At 34.7% G+C, this 22,927-nt stretch overlaps 1 protein-coding gene across 1 annotated transcript in view; it reads right to left on the bottom strand.

Moving 5' to 3' along the window:
• Positions 1 to 22,927, bottom strand: part of EPHA5 (EPH receptor A5) — a 338,741-nt gene that overhangs the window by 143,468 nt on the left and 172,346 nt on the right. The window contains exon 5 of the mRNA XM_045771491.2: positions 19,366 to 19,701. Coding sequence (XP_045627447.1) covers positions 19,366 to 19,701 — 336 coding nt within the window. The remainder of the gene's footprint in view (positions 1 to 19,365; positions 19,702 to 22,927) is intronic.

Below are 22,927 nucleotides of genomic sequence, written 5' to 3'. Positions count from 1 at the left end.
GTAGTTTCAGAGTATCATGAAAAGTATGAAAAAAACTCCAGGCATATACTAAATAAAGTAATAAGTACTTAAAAATGCGGAGAGCATAGGATTTCTGCCAATGTGCATTGATTGGCTACAATTTTATTCATTATAAATAATTAAGTTTCAAAACTCATCAGCTTTCCCATATGTAGATTATTTTCTATATTTTTTTTTCTATTCAGAACCAATTTTAAGTGACTGGCAGGCCTACAAATTGAAAAGAGAGAGAGAAAAAAAAGAAGATATGTGAATTCTGCCTCAAGGAACTGATAACACAACACAAAGGACAAGCAGGCACTTTTACTTTAAGGCACTCAATTAAAATAACCTAAATAGATAATAATTTACACAATCTTACAAAGAATTTAGAAAACCAAAAGCTGTGATAATTTACCTAACAATGATTTTGATGTAACATCTTATGAAATAATTTAATTGTAGAGTTGAATAATGCATACACAATGAAGTACAACAGAATTTTTAGTATTTTAAGAGGAAATCAGGCAAGATTATTTAAAATGAAGATTTATGACCATATGTTGGCAAAATTAGTAGAGAGATAAGAAAGCAAATTACAACACACTTGATGCAAGTGAAGAAAGTGCCAAAACATTAAAGTAAGGCTTCATCTCAGATTTGATGATTCAAAGACAGTTTCCTGAATGAAGTCACCTTAGATGGGAAATAAAGATTGAGTAGGGGCTAATCGATCAGAAAGTGGAGGTAACAGGAGGCTCGGGGATGTCTCTCATGTGGAGTCTCATGCTGTCCAATTATTTAATGACATTTTTTAAAGCAAGATAAGCAAATAATTAGAGCATTAAGAACAGGTAATGATTTTGCTTGATAAAACAATATATCTTCAAATTTTCTAAGACAAATATCTATTTATAAAAAGCTGCCTTTCAAGAGTTTTAGTCTTTCATTCACTCATTCTTCCAACATATAATTATCAAGTTCTTTCTATGTGCATGTACCTTTCTTGGCAAGAAATTATAGTAAACTTCCTGCACAAAGGAACTTACACTCTTAGGATGAGACAAAAAAGATGTACAAATAAATAATATAGTGTTAGAAAGTGATAAGTGCTATGAAAAAAACCCAACCAGATACATGTGGGGGAAAAAAAGGCCAGTGTGAGGGAGGTTGTGTGTGTGTCTGTGTGTGCACATGTGTGCTTACAAGCATATGCATACATTTTTAAATAGGATGGTCACAAACAATTCTGAAAAGGTATTTGAGAAAAAAATGTGTTTGTAATGCTGAAATAGGGAGAAGTATGGCTATTTGGGGGAAGATGGTTTTAGGCAGAAATAACAGCAACTATAAAAGTCCCGAGGCTGGTTCATGCCTGGAAAGCGCAGTGATTAACAAGGAGACAAGTGTACCTGCGAAGGGAGTGAGTAAAAAAGTATTAGGAGATGAGGTCATCCAAAGAAGCAATAAAAGTTCAGATACTATAGATCTATGTCTTTTACTCTGAGCGATATAGGAAGTCCTCAGAGGGTTTTGAGCAAGGAAGTAATATCATTTGACACGTTTTAGAGATTCCTGTGGCTGCTATGTGGAAAATAAACCATAGAGGTCTAAAAGGGAAAAGAAATGAATTGATTAGGAGACCATTGCCATAATTTAGTTACAAAACAATGGTGGTTTGGATCACGGTGTTAGCAATGGAATGGGTGGGGGAAAAACGGAATTATACATTCATTTAAGTATAGAATGCGTAGGATTTAGTGATACTTGGATGTGGACGTGAGGGAGGAAAAATATCAAAAGAACTCCAAGATTATGCAACTCTCAAACATTTCCTGAAAATAAATGATTGTATACATAGACTTCTTGTACAGGTCACTTCTCTCCCTTAAGTTTTTATGGGCAACAGTCCTGTTATTAGAGTCAGATACTTAGGATGGAGGCATTCTTTCTGTGGCACTTCCCTTTCCTCCTAGGCCAGCCACCCCAGTGTATTTGAGCTTATAGTTGCTCACATGAATTTCTCACATCTTTCTTACATCTGGGAGCGGAAAGCACAAATGAGACATACAGAAGTGACAGCCCCATGACCACCAATGGGACAAAGTAGTTTACTTAAAAATATAAAAAATAGTTGGCACTAAAGCAGAGTGAAACTTGACTCTCCCACTTGTTTCCCAGGGGACCACACCTATAACAAACCTAAGCATAAAGAGATTAATTTGTTTTCCACTCTGTGGGATAAACAAGAGAAGAATGGTTTAATGCCAGCCAGTCAGAACAACAGATAAGAATGTCAGAAAACGCTAGAGAGGTTGCATGCTTAGAAAATAAGCCAGAGTCATTAATGTGATTGCATAACTTTTTTGACTGGACTAGCCTTTTGACTTGTCCTATTTGGCCTTTGACTTATCTTCATGTCCTATTTTTTCTTGGAAACCTGACTTCAACAAAGAGACAAGCTACCCGTTGAAATACCACGTAGAGAAGAGCACAGTTATCCCAGCCAAGGCCTTCTAAATAAGCCAGTCTGATTATCTTCAGATGTAGAGGAGAGCTTAGCCAAAATCAACAAGAGTCACTGTGGTAGACAGAATTATGGTCCTCAAAAGATGTCCATGTCAGAATCTCAGAACCTCTGAATATACCACATTATATAGCAAAGGGAAATTAAAATTGCAGATGGAATTTAAATTGTTAATCAGTAGATAAGGATTTTATCCTGGGTTATCCTTGTGGGTTCAATGTAATCACAGGGGTGCTAAGAGTAAAGAGGGAGATAGAAGGGAAGTCAGGAAAAGGAATGCAAAAAGGGATTGAGCCACCATTGCTGGATTTGAGGTCACAGAGTGGCCCACAAGCTGAGAAATGCAGGCATCCTCTAGAAGTAGGAAAGACAAGAACATCAATTCTTTCCAAGGGCCCCCGAAAGAGAACATGGCTCTGTAGATATTTTGATTTTAGCCCAATGAGACCCTGTTGGACTCTGACTTACAGAACCTTATGCTAATAAACTTGTGTTGTTTAAGCCACTAATTTTATGTTAATTTGCTACAATAGCCATAGGAAACCAATAGAGTCACCAATCCAACCTACAGCTGTGTAGGGACGAGTAAGCACTCTAAGATGAAACACATAGCAGATATGAAGATTGATGAGCAAAAGTAGTTATTTATTATGGGTGAAATAGAGAAAGAAGATTAAGAATACACGTGTGATGAGCACTGAGTAATTTTTGAACAACCAAATCATCATAATGTAAATAATAAAATAAAAAATAGTGATTATTTTTAAGTCACTAAGATTGGGGGAGTTTGCTACACACACATAGCCAAGCATGTTTGTGAAGTGAAATATCCTAATCTTTTTTTTTTTTAAGTTAGAAAAGAAAAGGCTCCAGGGCAGAACTTCGATGACTAAAAATATACAAATTGATGGGTATAATAAAATAAATTATAAAATGAACTGGAAAAAAAAAGCCAAAAATGAAATTTATTTTTCAAAAAAGAAAGAGTGGGTGTTCCAGGAGCTGGGTGCTTCCTGAAGACACTTTAAATATTAATAGACAACCTTTCGTAAAACATTGATGGATGAGAATAAAGAACAGTGCATACAGGCAAGTCAACAAACTGAGTTCTAATCCCCAAATGCATTGCATCTACTCTACTGTGCACAGTTTCAGAGTTTTGATGGGATTGACTCTACATTTGGGTTGTCCTTGGGTGGATCATGGGGAGGTCCATGGGGAATGAGCCAGTTGGTTTATTCCCAACCCCTTGTCACAGTGATGGGTTCAATTCACTCTTTCAAACTGGAATGAAGTCTCAGACCTTAGGTGATAAATGGAAGAAGAAAAAATTTCTTTCCTTCTGGTATGATGTGCTATATGTATATGAGGTCTGGAATTGCTACAGCCATTTTGTTACCATGGGAGAATTTGATCCTGAGTCAAGGCAGACCCAGAAGAGGAGTAAGCAATACAAATCTCAGAGATAAGAGCCAGATCCATGACCAAACTATTCCTGAAACTGGTATCTTTCAATGTTAAAATACATCCCCTGTATTGTTTAAACACATTCTAGTTGAATTTATATGACTTGCTTCTTCCTGGCTGCTGTAGAGTCAGACAATTACGAATTTAAATATTTAGTCTATTAATTGTGTGTAAAACAGAGACACAATTTAAATACTTCGATGAATTGGTGTGAGGGATAAATAAGATAATGGATGATCCCTTTTGTTATTTGTATTTTAGGAAATATTATGTAAGAAAAAATGGCTCTTATATAGGAGAATGAAAAAAACCAAAGCCATGGTTGTATTAGATGAAATGTGAGATCCCTTTAGTTTCTCAGAACAAAAGGTAAGTGTTGAATGCAGGTGAGGGAGGTAAGGGCTATTTCATATCTATTTGGGAAAGAGGGCCAGTTTCAGGATTAAAAGATAAATTGTTTTGCTATTTCCAATTTCACCAAAGACATTTGAGATATTTTGTTAAGAAATTTAGTTAACATATCTCTATAAAATTGGAAGAACTCAGCATAAAGAGATGTGTTTTTACTGTCATCATCAATATTATTGTCAGCATCTTTAAAATAAGTGTAAAGAGTATTTAATCAAGAATTTTATGATGAATTCTGATTCAATGTGAAAAAAAAAACCAACAACTATTCACATTACTAAAACAAAAACAAATAAGAAAATCAAGGGAGGGTAAATTGTTAAACCAGACTCTAGTTGTACCATTGAGTCATTTTCTAATAAAATAAACAATAGCTGTTTTACGAAACAGTCATGGTTAGTCCTTATAAACGTTCATAAGAGTTTTGACCCAAGAACCTGTCTCATGTGGAATTACCTGGAAAAGACTGTGAGAAATTTTCTAAACACATTTATTTTCTTTTCTGCCTTGTAATAACCAAGTTTGTGAATTTTATCTCTCTTGATTAAAGGCAGTGCAGGACCATACAGTGTTGGATATTTTTCTTTAAAAGAGATAAATGGTAGGGCTAGAAATAATAACAGCACTTTAAAAAGTAAAAGACTACATGACATTAAGGTCCCCTACCAAGTACATAAGGTGTGATTCATTCATAGTTTTAAGGGGCAAGCCACTAATGTTTCCAGTCCTAGCCCTAGAAAAATAGACATAAACGCCATGAACAACTGAGTGACCAGTTTCTTTCTGAAAGGGTCAGCATCAGCATCACATTGGGAAATTAAAATTATTCATTCAATCTTTGAATCCCTTTATTCTCACACATAATTTTTAATTGTCTAAAGTGGACCAAAACAAAAATAAATAAATCACTAAGCTACCACCACAATTCCTATTACTACCAATAATAACATTGAAACACTACCAATTTACTCTTTAGAGGCAGTTTTTTCCCTCCTAAAATAGAAGTATTTCCTTTTATATCTATAGCATATAGGGTTAGTTAAGTATAACTAATAACAAGGGAAGCCTTGTTATTATGAGTAGACTGTTGATGACAGACTGTTGATAACCTGAAAGATTAATAATTGATAGAATAATGAGAGTTTTTACCTTCAAATATCATTTACTATTTTATTAGGGAAAAATAAAAACTATTTAAAAAATAGAGACCCTCTAAATGTGCGTACTTTATTATTTTTTCAAACTTTTTAGTATAGTTGGCACACAGTGTTACGTTAGTTCCAGGTGTATAAGATTGTGATTCAAATCTCTGTATGTTATGCTCACTACAAGTATAGCTACCATCTGTCACCATACCATGTTATTATAATATTATTAACTCTATTCCCTATACTATACCTTTTAATTCCCATGACTTATTCATTCTATTACTGGCAGCCTGTATCTCTCACTCTTCTTCACCCATTTGCTCATTTTTCCAACCCTTCCCTCTGTCAACCATCAGTTTGTTCTGTGTATTTACAAATGTGATTCTACTTTTTGTTTGTGTATTAATTTATTTTGTTTTTAGATTCCACATATGAGTGAAATCATAAAGTATTGGTCTTTTCACTTAGCATAATATCCTCTAAGTCCATCCATGCCCTCTCAAATGTCAAAATCTCATTTTTTATGGCTGCGTAATATTATAACACACACACACACACACACACACACACACACACACACACACCTTTTTTAACCATTCATCTTCTTCTGTTTTTTTTTTTTTTTTTTTTTTTTTAAAGAGAGACAGAGAACATAAGTAAAGTGGGAAGGGCAGAAGGGGAGGGAGAGAGAGAGAATCTTAAGCAGGCTCTATGACACCGGGTTCAATCTTATGACCCTGAGATCATGACCTGAGCCAGTCATGGGTCTGACACTTAACTGACTGAGCCACCCAGGTACCCCTATCCATCATCTATTGATGGTCACTTAGGTTGTTTCCATATTTTGACTATATACAGAGGGTACATACATCTTTTTGAATTAGTGCTTTCATTTTCTTTGGGTAAATACCCAGTGGTGGAATTATTGGGTCATATGGTATTTCTATGTTTAATTTTTTGAGGACCTTCCATACTGTTCTACAGTGGCTCTACCAATTTACATTCCTATGAAGAGTGCACAAAAGTTCCTTTTTCTCCACATCCTTCACCAACACTTACTGTTTTTTGTCTTTTTTTTTTAGTCATTCTGACAGGTACTTTAAATAGGCAGATATAACTGACGGAGAGAAACTGCACAGTTGCAATAATATTTATTTATATTTGGTTCAAACCACAATTCTAAAGGAAATCATTGCTTGATTCATAATTTAAGCATCAGTTTGCAATGCAGGTCATATCCTCGAGCCTTCCAGGTTTGAAAATTAAATAAACTTGCTTCTCTTTTCTTACTAGTGGAGGAAATTGCATAAGAAAAGTAAGAGCAAAAAGCAGGCACTCAAAATATATTTTGTTTAATGAAAAACATCCACATTCTCAAAAAAAATTTGTCAAGTTAGATGCTTATTTTGATAAAGAAGATATCGGAATCATCATGTCAAGCTACAAAATAGGCAATTTGCTCTGACTGTAATCCAATAATGTATCAAATGTACTGTCAATTATTAATAAAATTAGATATAACCATGTAAATGAAAACGCTCCCCATGGTCGAATAATCTTAAGAAATTTATTTTCTCACTTCATTTTGTGTTAGTGTATCTCTCAACAATAGGCCATTATCAGTAAAGATTGTTATGCTATGTTGATGCTTATCAAACAAGGCATGACCACTTAAACAGACATAAAGGCAGTTACAAAATGGTTTATCATCTATTTTTAGTAAATGCACCTGTATATCATGACTAAGTGGATTTGAATGAATGCCTTTACAGCTGTACATGTGACAAAGGATGTAAAATGGAAAAAAAAAAAAAAGATAATGTGAAGTCAACAAGTCAATCCATATTGTCATTCAAAGATGAATCTGATGCTCTGGCTTTTGAACTTAATACCCAAATTGTCATTAATTCCTTTCTAATTGTTTTACTTTATTAGACCTATTTCTTATTCTTTAATTCTTCAGTGGGCAAATAAATTCCTCTATGGATGAAACATGTCTTCAACTACTTTTGTATCTTTCAGAATTCTCAATAGAGAATAATGAGTGCAGGAGGTTCTAAATACGTACTTGGTGTTTAAATGCCTGGCAGTCAATTTCGGGAAAGTAACATGAACAAGTCATTCCAATAAGTTGTGCAAAAAATGTTACAAGTATTCTAAGTAAACTTTGTTTAGAATTTAATAGAGGACTCATGCATATTCTTAATTTAAACATTATTTTGCATCTGTGGGTTTCACTATTATACTACATCTAAAGAGGACACTGAGAAGATTTACATGGTACTGGGCCATTGGGAAGGCTTTTGGAACTCTGCTTTCAAGGACTAGTAATAAAGGGCAATGACACTTCAGAGTAAGGTTTTAAAGAAATTGATATTCTATGCATATCAATTTATAATATGCATCTTTACGCAAATAAGTTCATAGCATACATGCCAATGAGACAAATGATTGAATAGTTCAAATGCTGAGCTGCTCTGATTCTGAGCGGAGCCACAAGAATGTTTGATGGTTCACAGAGGAAATGGATCATTGACCATGTTTCTGTTGAATAGGGAATCAGTTTGCAACTGGAATTGGCACAAAAGAGCAGAGTTTAAAATCAGTTCGCAGGTAAGCAATGGGCAGCATAGAGTTTCCAGATTAGAGAAAAAGAATGGTATTAACAAAATCATTGCCTGTTTCAAAACAGACTGTCAGCAGGTATTTTGTAAAGAGTTTTAGGGAAAAGCAACATCAAACAAACCTAATTAAGGGGTTGTTACTATTTGCCTAAAGAGGAAGGATAGGAAACAAATATCAGAACTTCTTGCAAATATAATTTTTCTTAAAATTATGGCCAAACACACCTTGCAGCAGAATCATTAGCTCTGTGTGTGTGTGTGTGTGAGAGAGAGAGAGAGAGAGAGAGAGAGAATATGTAGACTCTCGGCCCCTCCCATGGATATACTGAGTCACAAATTTAGGGTGCGGAGTCTAAGAGTAAGTAATCCTTAAACACACTAAGAGTGAAAATGCCATGTATTACCCTTAAATAGCACAGCCATCATTATATAAAATTCTTCTCTAGAATGGGTTCAGTCCCACTCAATGAATCCTTCTATCAAGATTAGAGTGTTTAAAGAAGATTAAGAAAGCAGGCAGGCCAGCTAAGTGGTGGACCTTAAATAATATCTTATTTCAGAGTCCTGGAGAACCTAAACCCATGAATTCCAATTAGGATTCTGCGTCTGGATCCTTACAAGTAAATAAATGAAGAAAAGACACTCAACACAAACAAAAATTATAAAATTATTTGAAGAATTCCAAAAGTCTTTAAAACATATTACACATCAACATCACTCCCAGTAACAGGAATTACAACACTAATTTGAATAATACAGAAATCATCAAACTCATTCATTTATAAATTGTTTCAACAAACACAGTTGTTAGGTACTCTTGTGACTCCTAAGGAAAGAGTCCAGAAAAAAAGACAAGAGAAGAAATAGTTACAGTGTGTTGTGCTCCGGGTTGTGCTAGAGAGCCATGTCTAAAGTGAAGAGCAGAGAAAGCTTTTCTCAAGGAAGCAGCAATTTAAGCAGATCTGAAGCCTGAGCTGTCTTAGATAAGGATACAAGAAACAGGGCTTCAGGTGGAGGAATAGCATATGTGCACTATTTCCTAGGGAGTCAGAGTAACGTGGCTGTAGGGTAAGAATTTCTTGGTTTAGATTCCTATTCCCTCACTTACTAGATTTGTGACCTTGGGTAAATCACTTCACTTCTTTAAACGTCAGTTTCTTCATCCTAAAAATGGGAATAATAATAATATTATGTCATGAAGATATTGTTAGGATCAAAGAAGAAAATGCAAATAAAGTTCTTCACATGGCCATGTGTGCACAGTGAGTGCTGAAACGTTAGCCATCACAGCCTCTGCCATGTCACCACAGGAGCTAGAAGGGACAAAGAGAAGCAACAGAAGATTCTGGAGTGCCTTTGTAGAAATGAGGTGAATCTTTAGCAAATTTGTAAAGCCACTGAACCAAATAAGAACTTTGATGGCTTCTGAAGATATTGCAGCCCATCCACTTAATCCTTATTAAATAAACCAGAGATGAATTACGTAAAAACTAATCAGAGTCTCATCTTTGAGTTATGTTTTCAAAACAGCAAATAGGCATAGAAACGAGCACAGAATTTGAACCTCACTTAAGCCAAGTTTCAACGTAAATGGGAAGCTTCCACGGGCAAAATTAGGAGCTTTTCATCGGTAGCCATAAAACCAGTAATTGATCACAGAAGCATCAGCGTGAGGCCTATGTAAAGACATCCATGATATGTAATTAAACAAAACATTTATGTCTTAGGTATCTTTCCTTTGACACTTTAATAATTGACCAAAGTTGTAGTAATCCACACACAAAAATTACGTAGTTAACAAAATAAATATTTTTTTCCAAATATATCTTGATTCAAATAAAAAGTATTACCTATTTTCTTTTTTTTTTTGGAGTTTTTTGTTGTTCCTTTGTTTATTTTCTAACAAGTTTTCATTCTGATTTTTATTTTATTTACTTATTTACTTATTTTTATTATTATTATTATTTTTTGTTTACCAGGTATTTTCCCCATTTTTGCTCTGACTTTGATGTTTTTATTCTCTTGTTTCCTTATGCTATTGCTCTGGATATTTTTATCAAAATTAGAAAAACTTCAATACTAATATAAAACTCAGTGTTTTAAGAAATCATTGAAGATAGAGTCACCATTGGAAAATAGTATTTTTGCTTTTCTCCTTCAAGCTTGAAGCAATTACGTTTGTTACCTGTATAGTTAGTGGTTATATATATTTGTTTTTTTCTTTTGAATGTTTTTTTTCCTTGTATCTTACCTCACCATTGAGTTTGTCTATATAATACTCATAAAGTCTAAAACCTATTTATCCCATAGTTTCTCCCACGGGCTGACACTATTTAGAATATTAGTGAGAAGTTTCTTAAATGCTATTATATAACATTTATTAATGCCTTATTACATGCTAGGCATTACACTAATTGTTTCATAGGTATTTACTCATTTAATCCTCACAACCATCTTATGTCATAGACGCTATTGTTTAGTATCTGAGAGGTCTAAGTAACTTACCCATGTCACAGAGCTAGTAAGTGGCAAAGACATTATGGAAACCAGAAACTCTGGCTCCACAATCTAGAAACTTAACCAAAATATTAATCTACTACTCTGTGCAATAGAGTCACACACACACACACACACACACACACACACACACACAGTTTCTACTCTGTGCATTTCATTTTGAAGACCATAAACCTATATTAGGTATATTATGTAGAGAAATGGGAAAAGAAGTGAAAAAGTGGTCTACTAGTTTTGTTGTTTTTCTGTTGTTTTGTTATTTTCCTTTTTTATTTCCTTTTCTCTAAAAGAAAATTTGTGTATACTGAATGAAATTCACTCTATTAGGACTTTAAAATGAAAACAGAGTGCTCACAAATTGGGTAGACAGAGAATCTGGATCTCTGTTATTGGGTGAGCTGATACGGAAAGTATAGTGAATGTATGGCGGTTATAAGCAGCACATCTAATGGCCAAAAGCAACATGGGTAGATCCACAAAATATTTAGATTATGGTGAAAAATTAGTAGGCAGAATGAGATATTTAATATAACCATTAAATTAAAGACATGTAAATGCAATATTAGATAAACATTTGATAGGAATACTTATAAACAACAACAACAAAAAAAACCCCACACCATATAAAGAGTCTCTCTTTCGTGTAGGAAATGACAAATGGATTTGAGACAAAAGTGCTACCTAAGAAACTATAAAAACCAGGTAAAAGCTTTGCACAGTTCAAAGACGGTAATGTGCCAAGAGGTGAGGCGTTTTATTAATTCAACCCTCAACACCTGAAATACAAATATATATGATGAAGGAAAGAGGGAACAAAGGAAGGGAGGAAGGAAAGAATGAAGGAAGAAAGAAAGGAAAGAAGGGGAAAAGGAAGAGAGAGAGAGAGAGATTGCGTAAGGACAAATCTTAATTATTTGAGAAATCAGATTTTCCCAAAATGTTAGCGATAACTTCTGTAGCAATTGCTATGTATAAATTTTAATTCAAATTTGAATAAATTCATTGAATGTCACTTTATGTATTTATAAAACCAAGGTAATGAACTTTATCTCTCCCACATAGAAATCAGAACTCAAAAAAATCCAGGCTCTTTTTCTGCTAGGATAAAGGTATATAGCTTGAGATCCACCAGACTTGCCCAGGCAAGGTATTGATTCAAATAGGCAACTTAAGAAACCAGGTTCTTCATGAAGTTTTCATTTTTTTGCTTTCTGCCGGTGACAATGGTAGCAAAATATGAATATTTTCTGGTGACAATACTGAAGATAATTCAGTACAAGTTTGAGACTCTGAAAGAGCAATGCTACTAGTGCCACTATCAACTGCAATAAAGTCAAGTCTCTGCCACTTACTACTAGACGGCTGCAGTGGCAATGTTTCCCTTCATCAGGCCAATTCAGTTGCAGAGTATCAAACTTTTCTTCTAGAAACATAGCCTCCAATCTTTGAATCTATTCTTCTTGATGATTGCATGAACCATTTAATATGCTGTATTAAAGACCTTTTCTGTTTAAACCAGTCAGAGTAGATTTTGTTTGCAACTAAGAAAACAGACATCAAAAACAAAAATTCTTCCCCAAAGAGAAATGTTTCAAGTAACAGTCTTCAAGGGAATGGGACTATAGACCCTGTGACTTGACTTAGTTGTATTTCAGTGTAGCAAGGACCTATTTAGTATTAAGGGGTGGTAATCTAACAACCCTTGCACATAATGGTATGTTTCATCACCTGAGATCCCCTCAAAAAGGGGCTTCTGGAAGGTAATATTTTGGGTGACCAAATTCCACCTGTTTTAGTACTATAAAAGTATGAGAAATAGAAGAAATATGGAAAGAATTGGCTGTATCCAACTGCACTGCAGAATTTAAAAAAATAAAATAAGAAGCTTAAAATTTAAATTTTCAGCTCAAGTTATATTGAGATCATCAGAAAGTCTCCCTGCCAAAAGTCCTCTTACTCAAGTGAAAAGGATAACAGAGCTGCACATCAAAATTCAAGTCTTATTTCATAGAATTCTGGAACTATAAAAATGACTGAACTTATTGCATTGCCTTATGAGAAAATGAGGCCACTGATTGGAAGAAAAAGTGAAACACTGAGCATTGGAATGCAGATATGTGGAAGAATTCAGATAACACAGAATATTCTCAACTTCTAAAACTTCTTGAGTCTCTCTTGCTACCAGATTCAGCTGTTCCACACCTGACTAAGAAAGTGGTTTCTTCACATCCTCATTACCAAGCCCACACCTTATCTAAGATTGTTAACTGATAGATGGAAGCAATTCTCCTCCTGCCCAAACCTATTACTCCATCTGATCTCAGAATACCAACATTTTCTTGAAAGCCAGTTATCTAGTCAATATTGGGGGCAAGAAGCTTCTTGGATATAAAACTCACAAGATTCTATAACTTAAATTTGCCAAAGCATAAGAAATGTGTGTAAAAATGGATTTTATGAGTTTCTCACATGTGTGAGAGCTGGAAACAATTTAATTCACACTAGTATAAATGCATGATTAGAGATTTTGGATTCAATGTGCTTCTCCAGGTCATTGGCACAAGTGCTAAATGTTTCTTCACTTTGTTAACCAAAATCTGGACTGAAAGATGGCCAAAATTGAAGTTCAAAAACTGGGAATTCCTTGTTTTAATGTAGAGGAAGTAATTAAATGACCTGCTGATTAGAAGTGTTAAAGCAGATTTATATTTCAAGACCTATGAAACTACCCAGATCTTCAGGAAGGGTCCGGAGACATTTTCTTTATCATAATGATAAGAAATAAATTCATGGTAGTGCCACAATCGTAAAGAAAATCTCTATAATTTCTGTTCTCTCTACTTAAGAACACAGAAGTTGAAGCTACAGTGAAATAATTTATTGATTTCTTTAGGGTTCAGGTGTGGCAGAGACCAAGTAGTAGCACTTTCCTTTGGAAAGAGGGAATTTCATAACAGGCAGCAGATCTGGATGGCAAAAAGTCTAGTACTCTGGCATTCAAAGACCAAAATTATGGGCCATTTGACTTGTGCCACTAATGAAATGAAGGACTGAGAAATACAAATCAAAATTTAGTGAGATGGTAAGTCATGGTATTTCACTAATTCCCAGACCCGAGTTAGTTTACACATGGTCCCTGACTGAAGATGGTCCAACTTACATTTTTTTTTTTTACTTTACAATGTTGCAAATGTGATACACATTCAATAGAAACCATACTTAGAATTTAGAATTTTGATCTTTCCCTGGGCTAGTGATTTGTAGTATGATACTCTTCCACGAAGCTGGGCTGCAAGCCACAGCTCCATCAGCCACAAAGTCATGAGGGTAAACAACAAACACTTAAAACCATTCTGTACCTGGGCAACTCCCTGATATTCACTTTTAGTACAGTAGTTGATAAATCACATGAGTTATTTAACACTTTAATATAAAATGGGCTTTGTGTTAGATGATTTTGCCCATCTGTAGGCTAATATTGATGTTCTGAGCACATTTAAGGTAGGCTAAGCTAAACTCTGATGTTTGGCAGGTTGGATGTATTAAATGCATTTTGACTTAGATATTTCCAACTTCCAACAGGTTTATCACGATGTAAGATGATCATAAATCCAGGAAGATCTGTATTTACCCCATAGTCCCTTAAATGAAGAGAAAGGTGATTGCCTTTAAAGAAGAATTGTGCAATAGCAGCATAAGTTAACACTGTACATCTGCTTTTTAGCTTCTCTGAAAGGTATTTTTGACCATTTCTAAATAAACGGGCAGGGGGAGGGGTAGATGCCCAGATCTCTCACCGGTTATTGAATACTGTGTCTGAGCTAACATTAATCCCTGTGGATTCCAAAGACCACTAAGAAACACTGATCCGAGTGGACGTTATGGGGGTGAGGTGATGAATGAGATTTTGTTCTGAGCCCACATTACAATTGGCACAATGATGCCTTCTCCATCCCATCCTTTAATTCTTTCACCAGGTCATTAGTATATAGGTGGAAGATTTACCTTGCACCTGGAAGAAACCTCTGTCTCTGAGGCCCATGAGGTAAAATCTAAAAAACTATAGTAATGGCCAAATTAAAGTATCTCCATCCTACCAAAAGAGTAAGGACAAATCTTTACTCTATCTCTGGGGGAATGCAGAAATTAGTGCCACCATAAAAAAAATATGGAAGAATAAAGAGTGGGGGTTATGAGCTTTAAATGACTTGTTTAGTCTGAGTGGAAGACAAACTAATCTTGCCAAACTATGCATTTAATCAGGTGATGATTACAAACACAGCCAATATGCTCTCTCCACTGATAAAAATCAACAAGTATCTTCACCATGGTTTAGTAATGGTCTAATAGGTGACAAACATTTTTAACATCTCAATACACAGAAACCACCAGAAAATATTTGTTGCCACCTTGGCAAGAGCAACAACGTACTTTTACCATCTTGGTTCAGCATTCTCTTAAATTCCCAGCTCTACAATATAATTCAGTCTTCAGGGACCCCTGACCATCTCAACATCTAAGATATATCATGCTAGTTGACTACATGAATGGCATCAAACTGAAAGTATTTGATTAAATGGGATTATCATGTACCCCAGACACCCTTGCAAGAACCAAGGAATAAAAACCATCAAAACATAGGGGCATCTTTCTTAGGATATGTCTACACTTGATCTTAGCCAAAAGGCCTAGAAGCAATCTTAGTGATATTTCTGATAGTCTTGGGACAGGTTGGGACAATCCCTCCAAAATGTCTGCTGCATTTTGCAACTCTTACCATGTCAACTGAACCTTCTGAAGATAGAATCCAAGAGCCTAAGATTAATCCCAAGCAAAGTTTGGTCTATTTTACCTCAGAATTAGAATTCTGTACCTTCGCATATTAAAATATTAGTAATTTAGGGGTTTTGTTTGTTTTTGGTTAGAATGAGCTTATTCTTTCTTAGGATAAAATATTCATTTGTATATATCTAAAAAGCTTTAAATTTTAGCACTTGATAGAGTATGCCTAGAGCAAAATTATTTTAAAATAAAAACTTTAAAAATATGTTTATAGAAGAACATATTAAAGCACACTGTTTTGTGAATGGATAATGAGACTGAAAAAATATTCACTTTTAATCGAATTTTAATTTTCATACTATGTGTTGATGTATCACTCACTCTATCTATATATCTATCTCTCCATTCATCCATCTATCCACCTAACTGGAAGAAAGATATTTTAGATAAACAAATAAAAGAGAAGAACAACAGAAATGTTGTAATGTAAATAATCTAAATATTTTTTTTTGGAAGGAAAGATTATCATGTGTAATTCAACTTTTTGAAAGAATGTATTGCATAAAACAGACATAAACTCACTAGGAAGCTGGAGGAACACTCAATATCCCTTTTCTAAGTTGAAGAATTGAAAAAAATCATGGTTTTCATTTTCATCATTTTATCCACTTTGAAACCTATTTGTTAAGAGTTCTTTACGTAATTAACATATTTCCATGGTATTTTCCTATTATTTTCCCCTCCTCCACAGACAGCATTTCTTTATCTTCACGTAAATTACTTTTTTTCCCTCAGTTTTTCCCCTTTCAGACGTGTTTATTTTTCTTGACCATGAAAATCCTCACAATTTTTTTTTTAAGATTTTATTTATTTATTTGACAGAGAGACAGCCAGCGAGAGAGGGAACACAAGCAGGGGGAGTGGGAGGGGAAGAAGCAGGCTCCTAGCAGAGGAGCCTGATGTGGGGCTCGATCCCAGAACACCGGGATCACGCCCTGAGCCAAAGGCAGACGCTTAACGACTCCGTCACTCAGGCGCCCCGAAAATCCTCACAATTTTACCATGTTTTCCTGTCAACCTCAGTACTATTTGCTGCATTTTACAAGGACCTTGAAGTCCAACTAATTTCTAGTATTCAGCTTCTCTTAAAACTTTATATTTTGGTTTTGTTTTGTTTTGTTTTTTAAGCAATCTCTACACCCAACATGGGTCTCAAACTCACAACCCTGAGATCAAGAATCACAGACTCCATCAACTGAGCCAGCCAGGTGCCCCAAAACTTCATATTTTGACTTTACTATTAAATTACATGTAAAAAATATCATTTGAAATTAGACAACTTCTCACAAGAGCAAGGTGCTAGACTTCATAATGATATAATGACTGGGAAAGTGTTTCAAATACTATATAAACATTCATAAATTTATCAGTTAATCACTATCTTCAGCACAAAATCATTATTTACTTTGATAGACCAATCAGCTAGGGTTACCTAATCAATTTCAGTTCCTAGCTTAATGTAAGATTCTCATCTTGAAAAAAATTGTTAGTTTTTCTTCTTGTACTTTATAAATGCAATTTTGAATCTGGACAATTCTATTTGTGCACTAAAACTGCAATAGGTGACTGATGTCAAACTTCTGTGACCATCTTAAGTGACGTCAAGGAGAAACCAAAAACAAGAAGAACCGGAAAACCAGTTAAGTAGATGCAGGCCGGTAATATTTTTGAATAATCCAATATGATAGAAACAGAATGTATTAAGACAATATAACGGTCTTACACATGTCTAAGTGGAAATCGGTAAACCTTAATTTCTACAACCAAACGAATTATACCTTGGTTTGCACAACTACATGATGGAGAACTGCTTGCAAGGATGGATACCCTTTCCCCTTTTTGCATATAATCCTCTGTAAACTGACATGCTTTGGAGCAGTTCTTCAGGGCCATTTAAAACACTGACTCTTGGGCTATAGTCCTCAGTAAGACATCGAATAAAACATTTATTAATCTATTTTAGGTTGGCTTCTTTTTAGTCAACAACACACTGTGTTGATGTCACAAAAAATAAATCAGAAAAACAAATCTGAAACAAACCCATTATGAAAGAAATGCATTTCTCAGAAACCCTCCTTAAAAAAGGGAAGGCAGTTCACATGTACTGAACAGTGTGACTAGATACTGTGACGGAATATCGACATATACCAGTATTGCCAGCAGCTGAGTCTACAGTGAAGGAAAACTTAATTTTCACTATTCCTATCCAGCTCCTTAACGCTTTTATTAGTTCTACCTTAGGTTAGGGAGCAAATGGAGAAAAATATAAAGGATTCACTTAGGGAAGTGGCATATATGTGTGCAATGTTTTCTCTCAAAGAATTTTAAAAAATGCTCTGGACATCTAGTCAACATGGCTAAGAATATCTAGAGTATTTAGAATGATTCTTAGGGAATTACTCAATTACTTTCATATCATCCAGGCTGCTCTTCAATATTTCCCTTGGTTTAATCAATCAGAAGCAACTATGAACTCAACTGCACACATTTTCTTATTCTCAAGAGGTAATGACTTGATTTACCTGACACATTCAATAATTCAAATTATTTTGGCCAGGACATGGTTACCAACAACATTCATTCTCTTGTCAACCCAGTTCTACAACCTACAAACTTTTTTTTTAAGATTTTATTTATTTATTTGACAGAGAGAGAGATCCAGCAGGAGAGGGAACACAAGCAGGGGGAGTGGGAGAGGAAGAAGCAGGCTCCTAGCGGAGGAGCCTGGTGCAGGGCTCGATCCCAGAACACTGGGAACACGTCCTGAGCCGAAGGCAAACGCGTACCGACTGTGCCACCCAGGCACCCCTACAACCTACAAACTTATACTAATGTATATCAACTAAGTCCAATTCAGTTCAGTCAAACACATCCTATTTCATTGTGAATATGCTGGCAAGGATGTCCTCATTGAAAAAAATTCCAGCTGGGATTCTAATAAGGTGACAAGTTTATGCCCATGGACTGAGAGCTGTGACCAGGGAGTAGAGGGAAGTTACATTTAATGTCTCACCCACCCACATCCCTGTTGTTGACAAAAACAAGTCACAAATTGCCCATAGGTTTTGAATGATTTTTGCCATATAATAGGTTGAATTATTTGGTTTTCATTTTACCAGAAAAGAAGTCCTATATATTGATTTACTTCAAGTTGAATATCTGAGTGGAAGCTAGGGGAGAATTAGTAGCTCAAGCAGAACTGTATGCTCTACTCCTTAATAATTATTCACTAGTAATTCCAAGATCTTCATATGGAACATAAATGTGTTTTCATGTATAGTTCAGCTATTCTAATTTTGATAAATGGATTATCAAAGAAAAATTCATTTTGTACATTTTTATAATAATAATAGAAATAATAGGAAAAGACTATTTCAAAATGCAAAGAAAATTCATCTGTGATGCCAAACAAACAAGCAAATAGAATCTGCCTGATTATCTGCTAAATTAATGAAATAAGCAAAAAACTTGAAGTAAACAAAGAACAAAATATGTAGATTTGAGCTATCATAATTGCATGTATGAAATGTGAAGTAAAAATTTTTGCTGCAAATGAATTTGAGCCAGAAACGTCTTTTTAATTTAAAAAAATTCAATTGAAACATATCCTTTTTTTCCCCCTTGTCCATAGATAAGTCTGCTAAGAAAGCCTTAGCTTTTATTTGTTTAAAAGTCAATAAAGCATTTTGGGTGTAGTCTACTTTAAGTCCTACCCCTCTGGTTTGTGGGAAGTTCTCTTACAGATCTCATGCAGTTCAGCCCTCACTTAGCTATGGAAGTAATTGACAGAGGTCGGCCTAAGGTACATGATTTGGTTGGACATCACACTTACCTGCTTGATTTGTGGTTACATTTACAGACACATACTGCCGGGCTCCTGGGCTCAAGTCGGACACTCCATTCACTGCCTCAATCTCAAAGGTATAGTTTGTGTGAGCGAGCAGATCCACCATCATGACAGAGGTGTTTTTCAGGCCGATTTGCCGGGGGAGGTACCTGACATGACCGCCACACTCGTCACACACACCTGCATGGGAGTTGCACTTCTTGCATGCAATATAATATGATACATCTTTCCTTCCACCAGTGTCAGCAGGAGGAATCCATTCCAGAAAGACACTAGTTTCATTAACATTTGAGATGGCATTCCGAGGAGCTGAGGGGGGTCCTGGTTTGCAAAGTAAAGTGAGAAAAACATATTTTAAGATGATAAAATTAGGCATTGTTTACTACACAAATCCCCGGTCTGAAGAAAAAAAAATCGATTTGCAATCAATCTTTTAAATAGGGAGAATGCAAGAATCAATTTGTAATAATCTTTGAAAAATCTTGTTAAAGTTTTGTTGGGACGATAGTGGGACTTATACCCTCTAGAAATATCTTGGCATTGTTATAACCACTTTTTAGTTAAAACAGATGTTTTGCTTAGTGTAAGTGTAAAGAATTATGGAGTAAAACTATGTATGCAAAAATAATGTTAGATAAAACAATTATATATTCAAAAAGTGGTAAGTCCTTTGACAAGTCCAAGGAAAAATTCTCCTTTGGGATTGAACTGATTACTTCCTTATTGAGATCTGTCCCAGAAACCTAGGAAGTACACATGAAGGATTTACTAAGCAATGAGCACAAGTGAAAATAGGATTTGTCAGTGTGGCTCTTGACTACAAATTCTGCAGCAAGTAAAATAGCCTGAGCTTACCTCAAAATAAATTGCATATCCACAGATAAATCACCAACAGCATTTGAAATCTTCCTCGTATGTCAAGAAGAAACTAGAATTTAAGTAGTTGGACATTGCAATGTGTAACGAAACTTCACTTATTGTGATATTGTTTTAATATAGTGGCTCTGCAAATTGTGAATTTTATTTAATTGGAAATCAGAAATTTATTTTTAAAATAGCTCTCAAAAATGCCATGAGAGAAAGAATGAAAGTGTTCAGATCTTGAGGGATCAGCAGAGCAAATTTATATATAAACAGTAAACAATATCCATTTGTATTTTACTTTATTTCTGAAACGAATAATTAGCTTACTAAAGAGAACTAAAATTAATTCCATATCAATCGTGACAATTGTACACCACTCTGGCAGGGATCGATAAGTGGGGAGGCTTTATGTATGTGGGCATGGGGTATATGGGAAGTCTCTGTGTCTTTCTCTGAATTTTGTTGTGAACCTAAAACGGCTCTAAAAAAATAAAGTCTTTTAAAAAAGGAATGGCATAATGTCTGTCTCACAGTTGATTTTCAGATACTTAGAGTTATATCTTCAATCAGTTGTTAATGTTATATGGTCACATGTTCCCAAAGAAAAAATACATTTATATTTGTTTCAGACTTAATATGTAAAACTTCCTGACAGGGAATAGAATGGACTATGGTCGTTGTTGAATGGCTCATAAGCATAAATTTAGCTACTTGGAAGGGCATAGCTTAGTTCTCTTAATATCTGTTGTTTCAAATATAGAGATTAATATTAATTTCTACCTAACATTTATTAAGCCATGACTGTTGAAGACTAAATTTAAAAGTGATAAAAAAGCTACCTGGTATTTACAAAATGCCATTTAAATTAAAGGACCCCAAAACCTAAGATTTGCATTTTGGGCAAAATAATCCCTACCTCAACTATATCTCTGATTGAACCCTGTGAATTTTCCATACATACAACCTCACACATTTCAAAATAGAGCAGTTACTTAAGATGGAAATACACAAGTATTATTTTTTTACTGTAAACTTTAGCTTATTTAATAGTGAAAGGTTATGGAGAAGATGTCATTTGAGGTCAAAATGTCACAGGTTTACTTCTGAGAAAAAGGTAAAATATACTTGAAACATGTCTAGTTCAGAAAGACATCAATTTTTTTTCTCCCTGTCATCTGAAATATACCCAAATGTAACACCTTTTTCCTAAATCTGTAAAAATGTAAAAAAAAAAAAAAAATCAGTCTTACTCTTCCTTTTCTTCTGACTCTGCACTAACATCCCCTCAACATTTGGTGGGGACACATATGACTTTTAATATCAAAATGAAACTCAAATTCAAGTGAAGCCCTAAAGTAGAAGTAAAAAAGTAGAGGCTCAGATTGGCATGCACCTAAAAAATAACCTGATGAAATTCCACTGCCTGGCTAATAGATGTGATATATGAACCAAAACAGAGCTGTGAGAAGTACCCCTCATTTAAGCAGATTCACCGGGGTCTTTTTGTTTTTCTTTTCCTGTAAGTTTATAACATTCTATTTTCCAGATTTATATATTTATAATATATATTTATATTATATATTATATAAATACATATTACATATTTATATATTTATAATATATATACATCAAAAATTATTAAAAGGAGTTGGAACCATAAATTAAATTCCAAAAAGCCAAGGAAAAGCAAAATTCAAGACTTTCATGTGACCATGTGAACATCAATCAAGCCATCCGTGCAAGGGGATCATATGCAGTATTTGTGGTCCTATGAATGCAACTAAAAACAGAACACACACACCAGCAGATTTTATATTAGAAAGATCTTCTACACAAGTCCCAATGGTGTTTCGAGAAATGCATACAAATTAGTGTTCTTTTTGAAACACGGTATTAGAAATTCGCACACCTGGAAACAGAGAAAATTTGAAGCCTCCAGTCCTGTAAGAGGACTAAGCAGTCCCTACCACCAGAGCATAGTCTTTCCCTCACCCCAAACCTAGCGAACTTACAGAAAGGGAGACACACTTTTATTCTGAGAAAGAGAGAGATCAGGGCTGGACCACTTAAAGAAAATAACTATTAGAAAATTAATGAAATGTAAAAGATAATTCAAGGTATGGTTTTTCTCTCCTTAATTTACCACTCTATTATCTGGCCACATTTTCCCTTTACTCTCTGGGCATTCTTTTGCTCTGATAATTAAAATAATCTCTAGTGTAACCAAAACGCATCACATTCAATCATAGTTTTTATCTCCTCTACTAAAATGCATCCTCCCAAATACTTATTTGAAAAGGAATTGTTTATAATTAGTAATCATCTAAACCATAAAATGATCAGTCTTGTGATAAAAGAGTGATCTTCAGCAATGTAAAGCTAATTAATATCAATGATTTCAGAAATTATGAAACTATGTCTCACTGAGACTATGAAATTCAGATGCTGAAATTCAGATAGAATTTCAGTTTGTGGTCATTTGATTAAAGGAATTGTATGTCTGTTTATATTTCATATTAGAATGAACGAACTAGAATGAATACTAGATTTCAAAAATTTTTTGTTATCATCTTTGAGAGCAACTGCAGCTTGCTGGGATCAAAAATAACAAAACAAGGGAAGGTCATGGATACTGAACCTTATGGGGAGAGGGGATACACTTTCTTCCCTTCCATTTTGAGTT

The sequence above is a fragment of the Ursus americanus genome, chromosome 8 (assembly GCF_024610735.1).
Source record: "Ursus americanus isolate L20-20 chromosome 8, mUrsAme1.1.p, whole genome shotgun sequence".
Lineage (NCBI taxonomy): Eukaryota > Metazoa > Chordata > Mammalia > Carnivora > Ursidae > Ursus > Ursus americanus.
The sequence above is the reverse complement of the archived record's forward strand: the minus strand, read 5'-3'. Positions and strand labels throughout refer to the sequence as shown.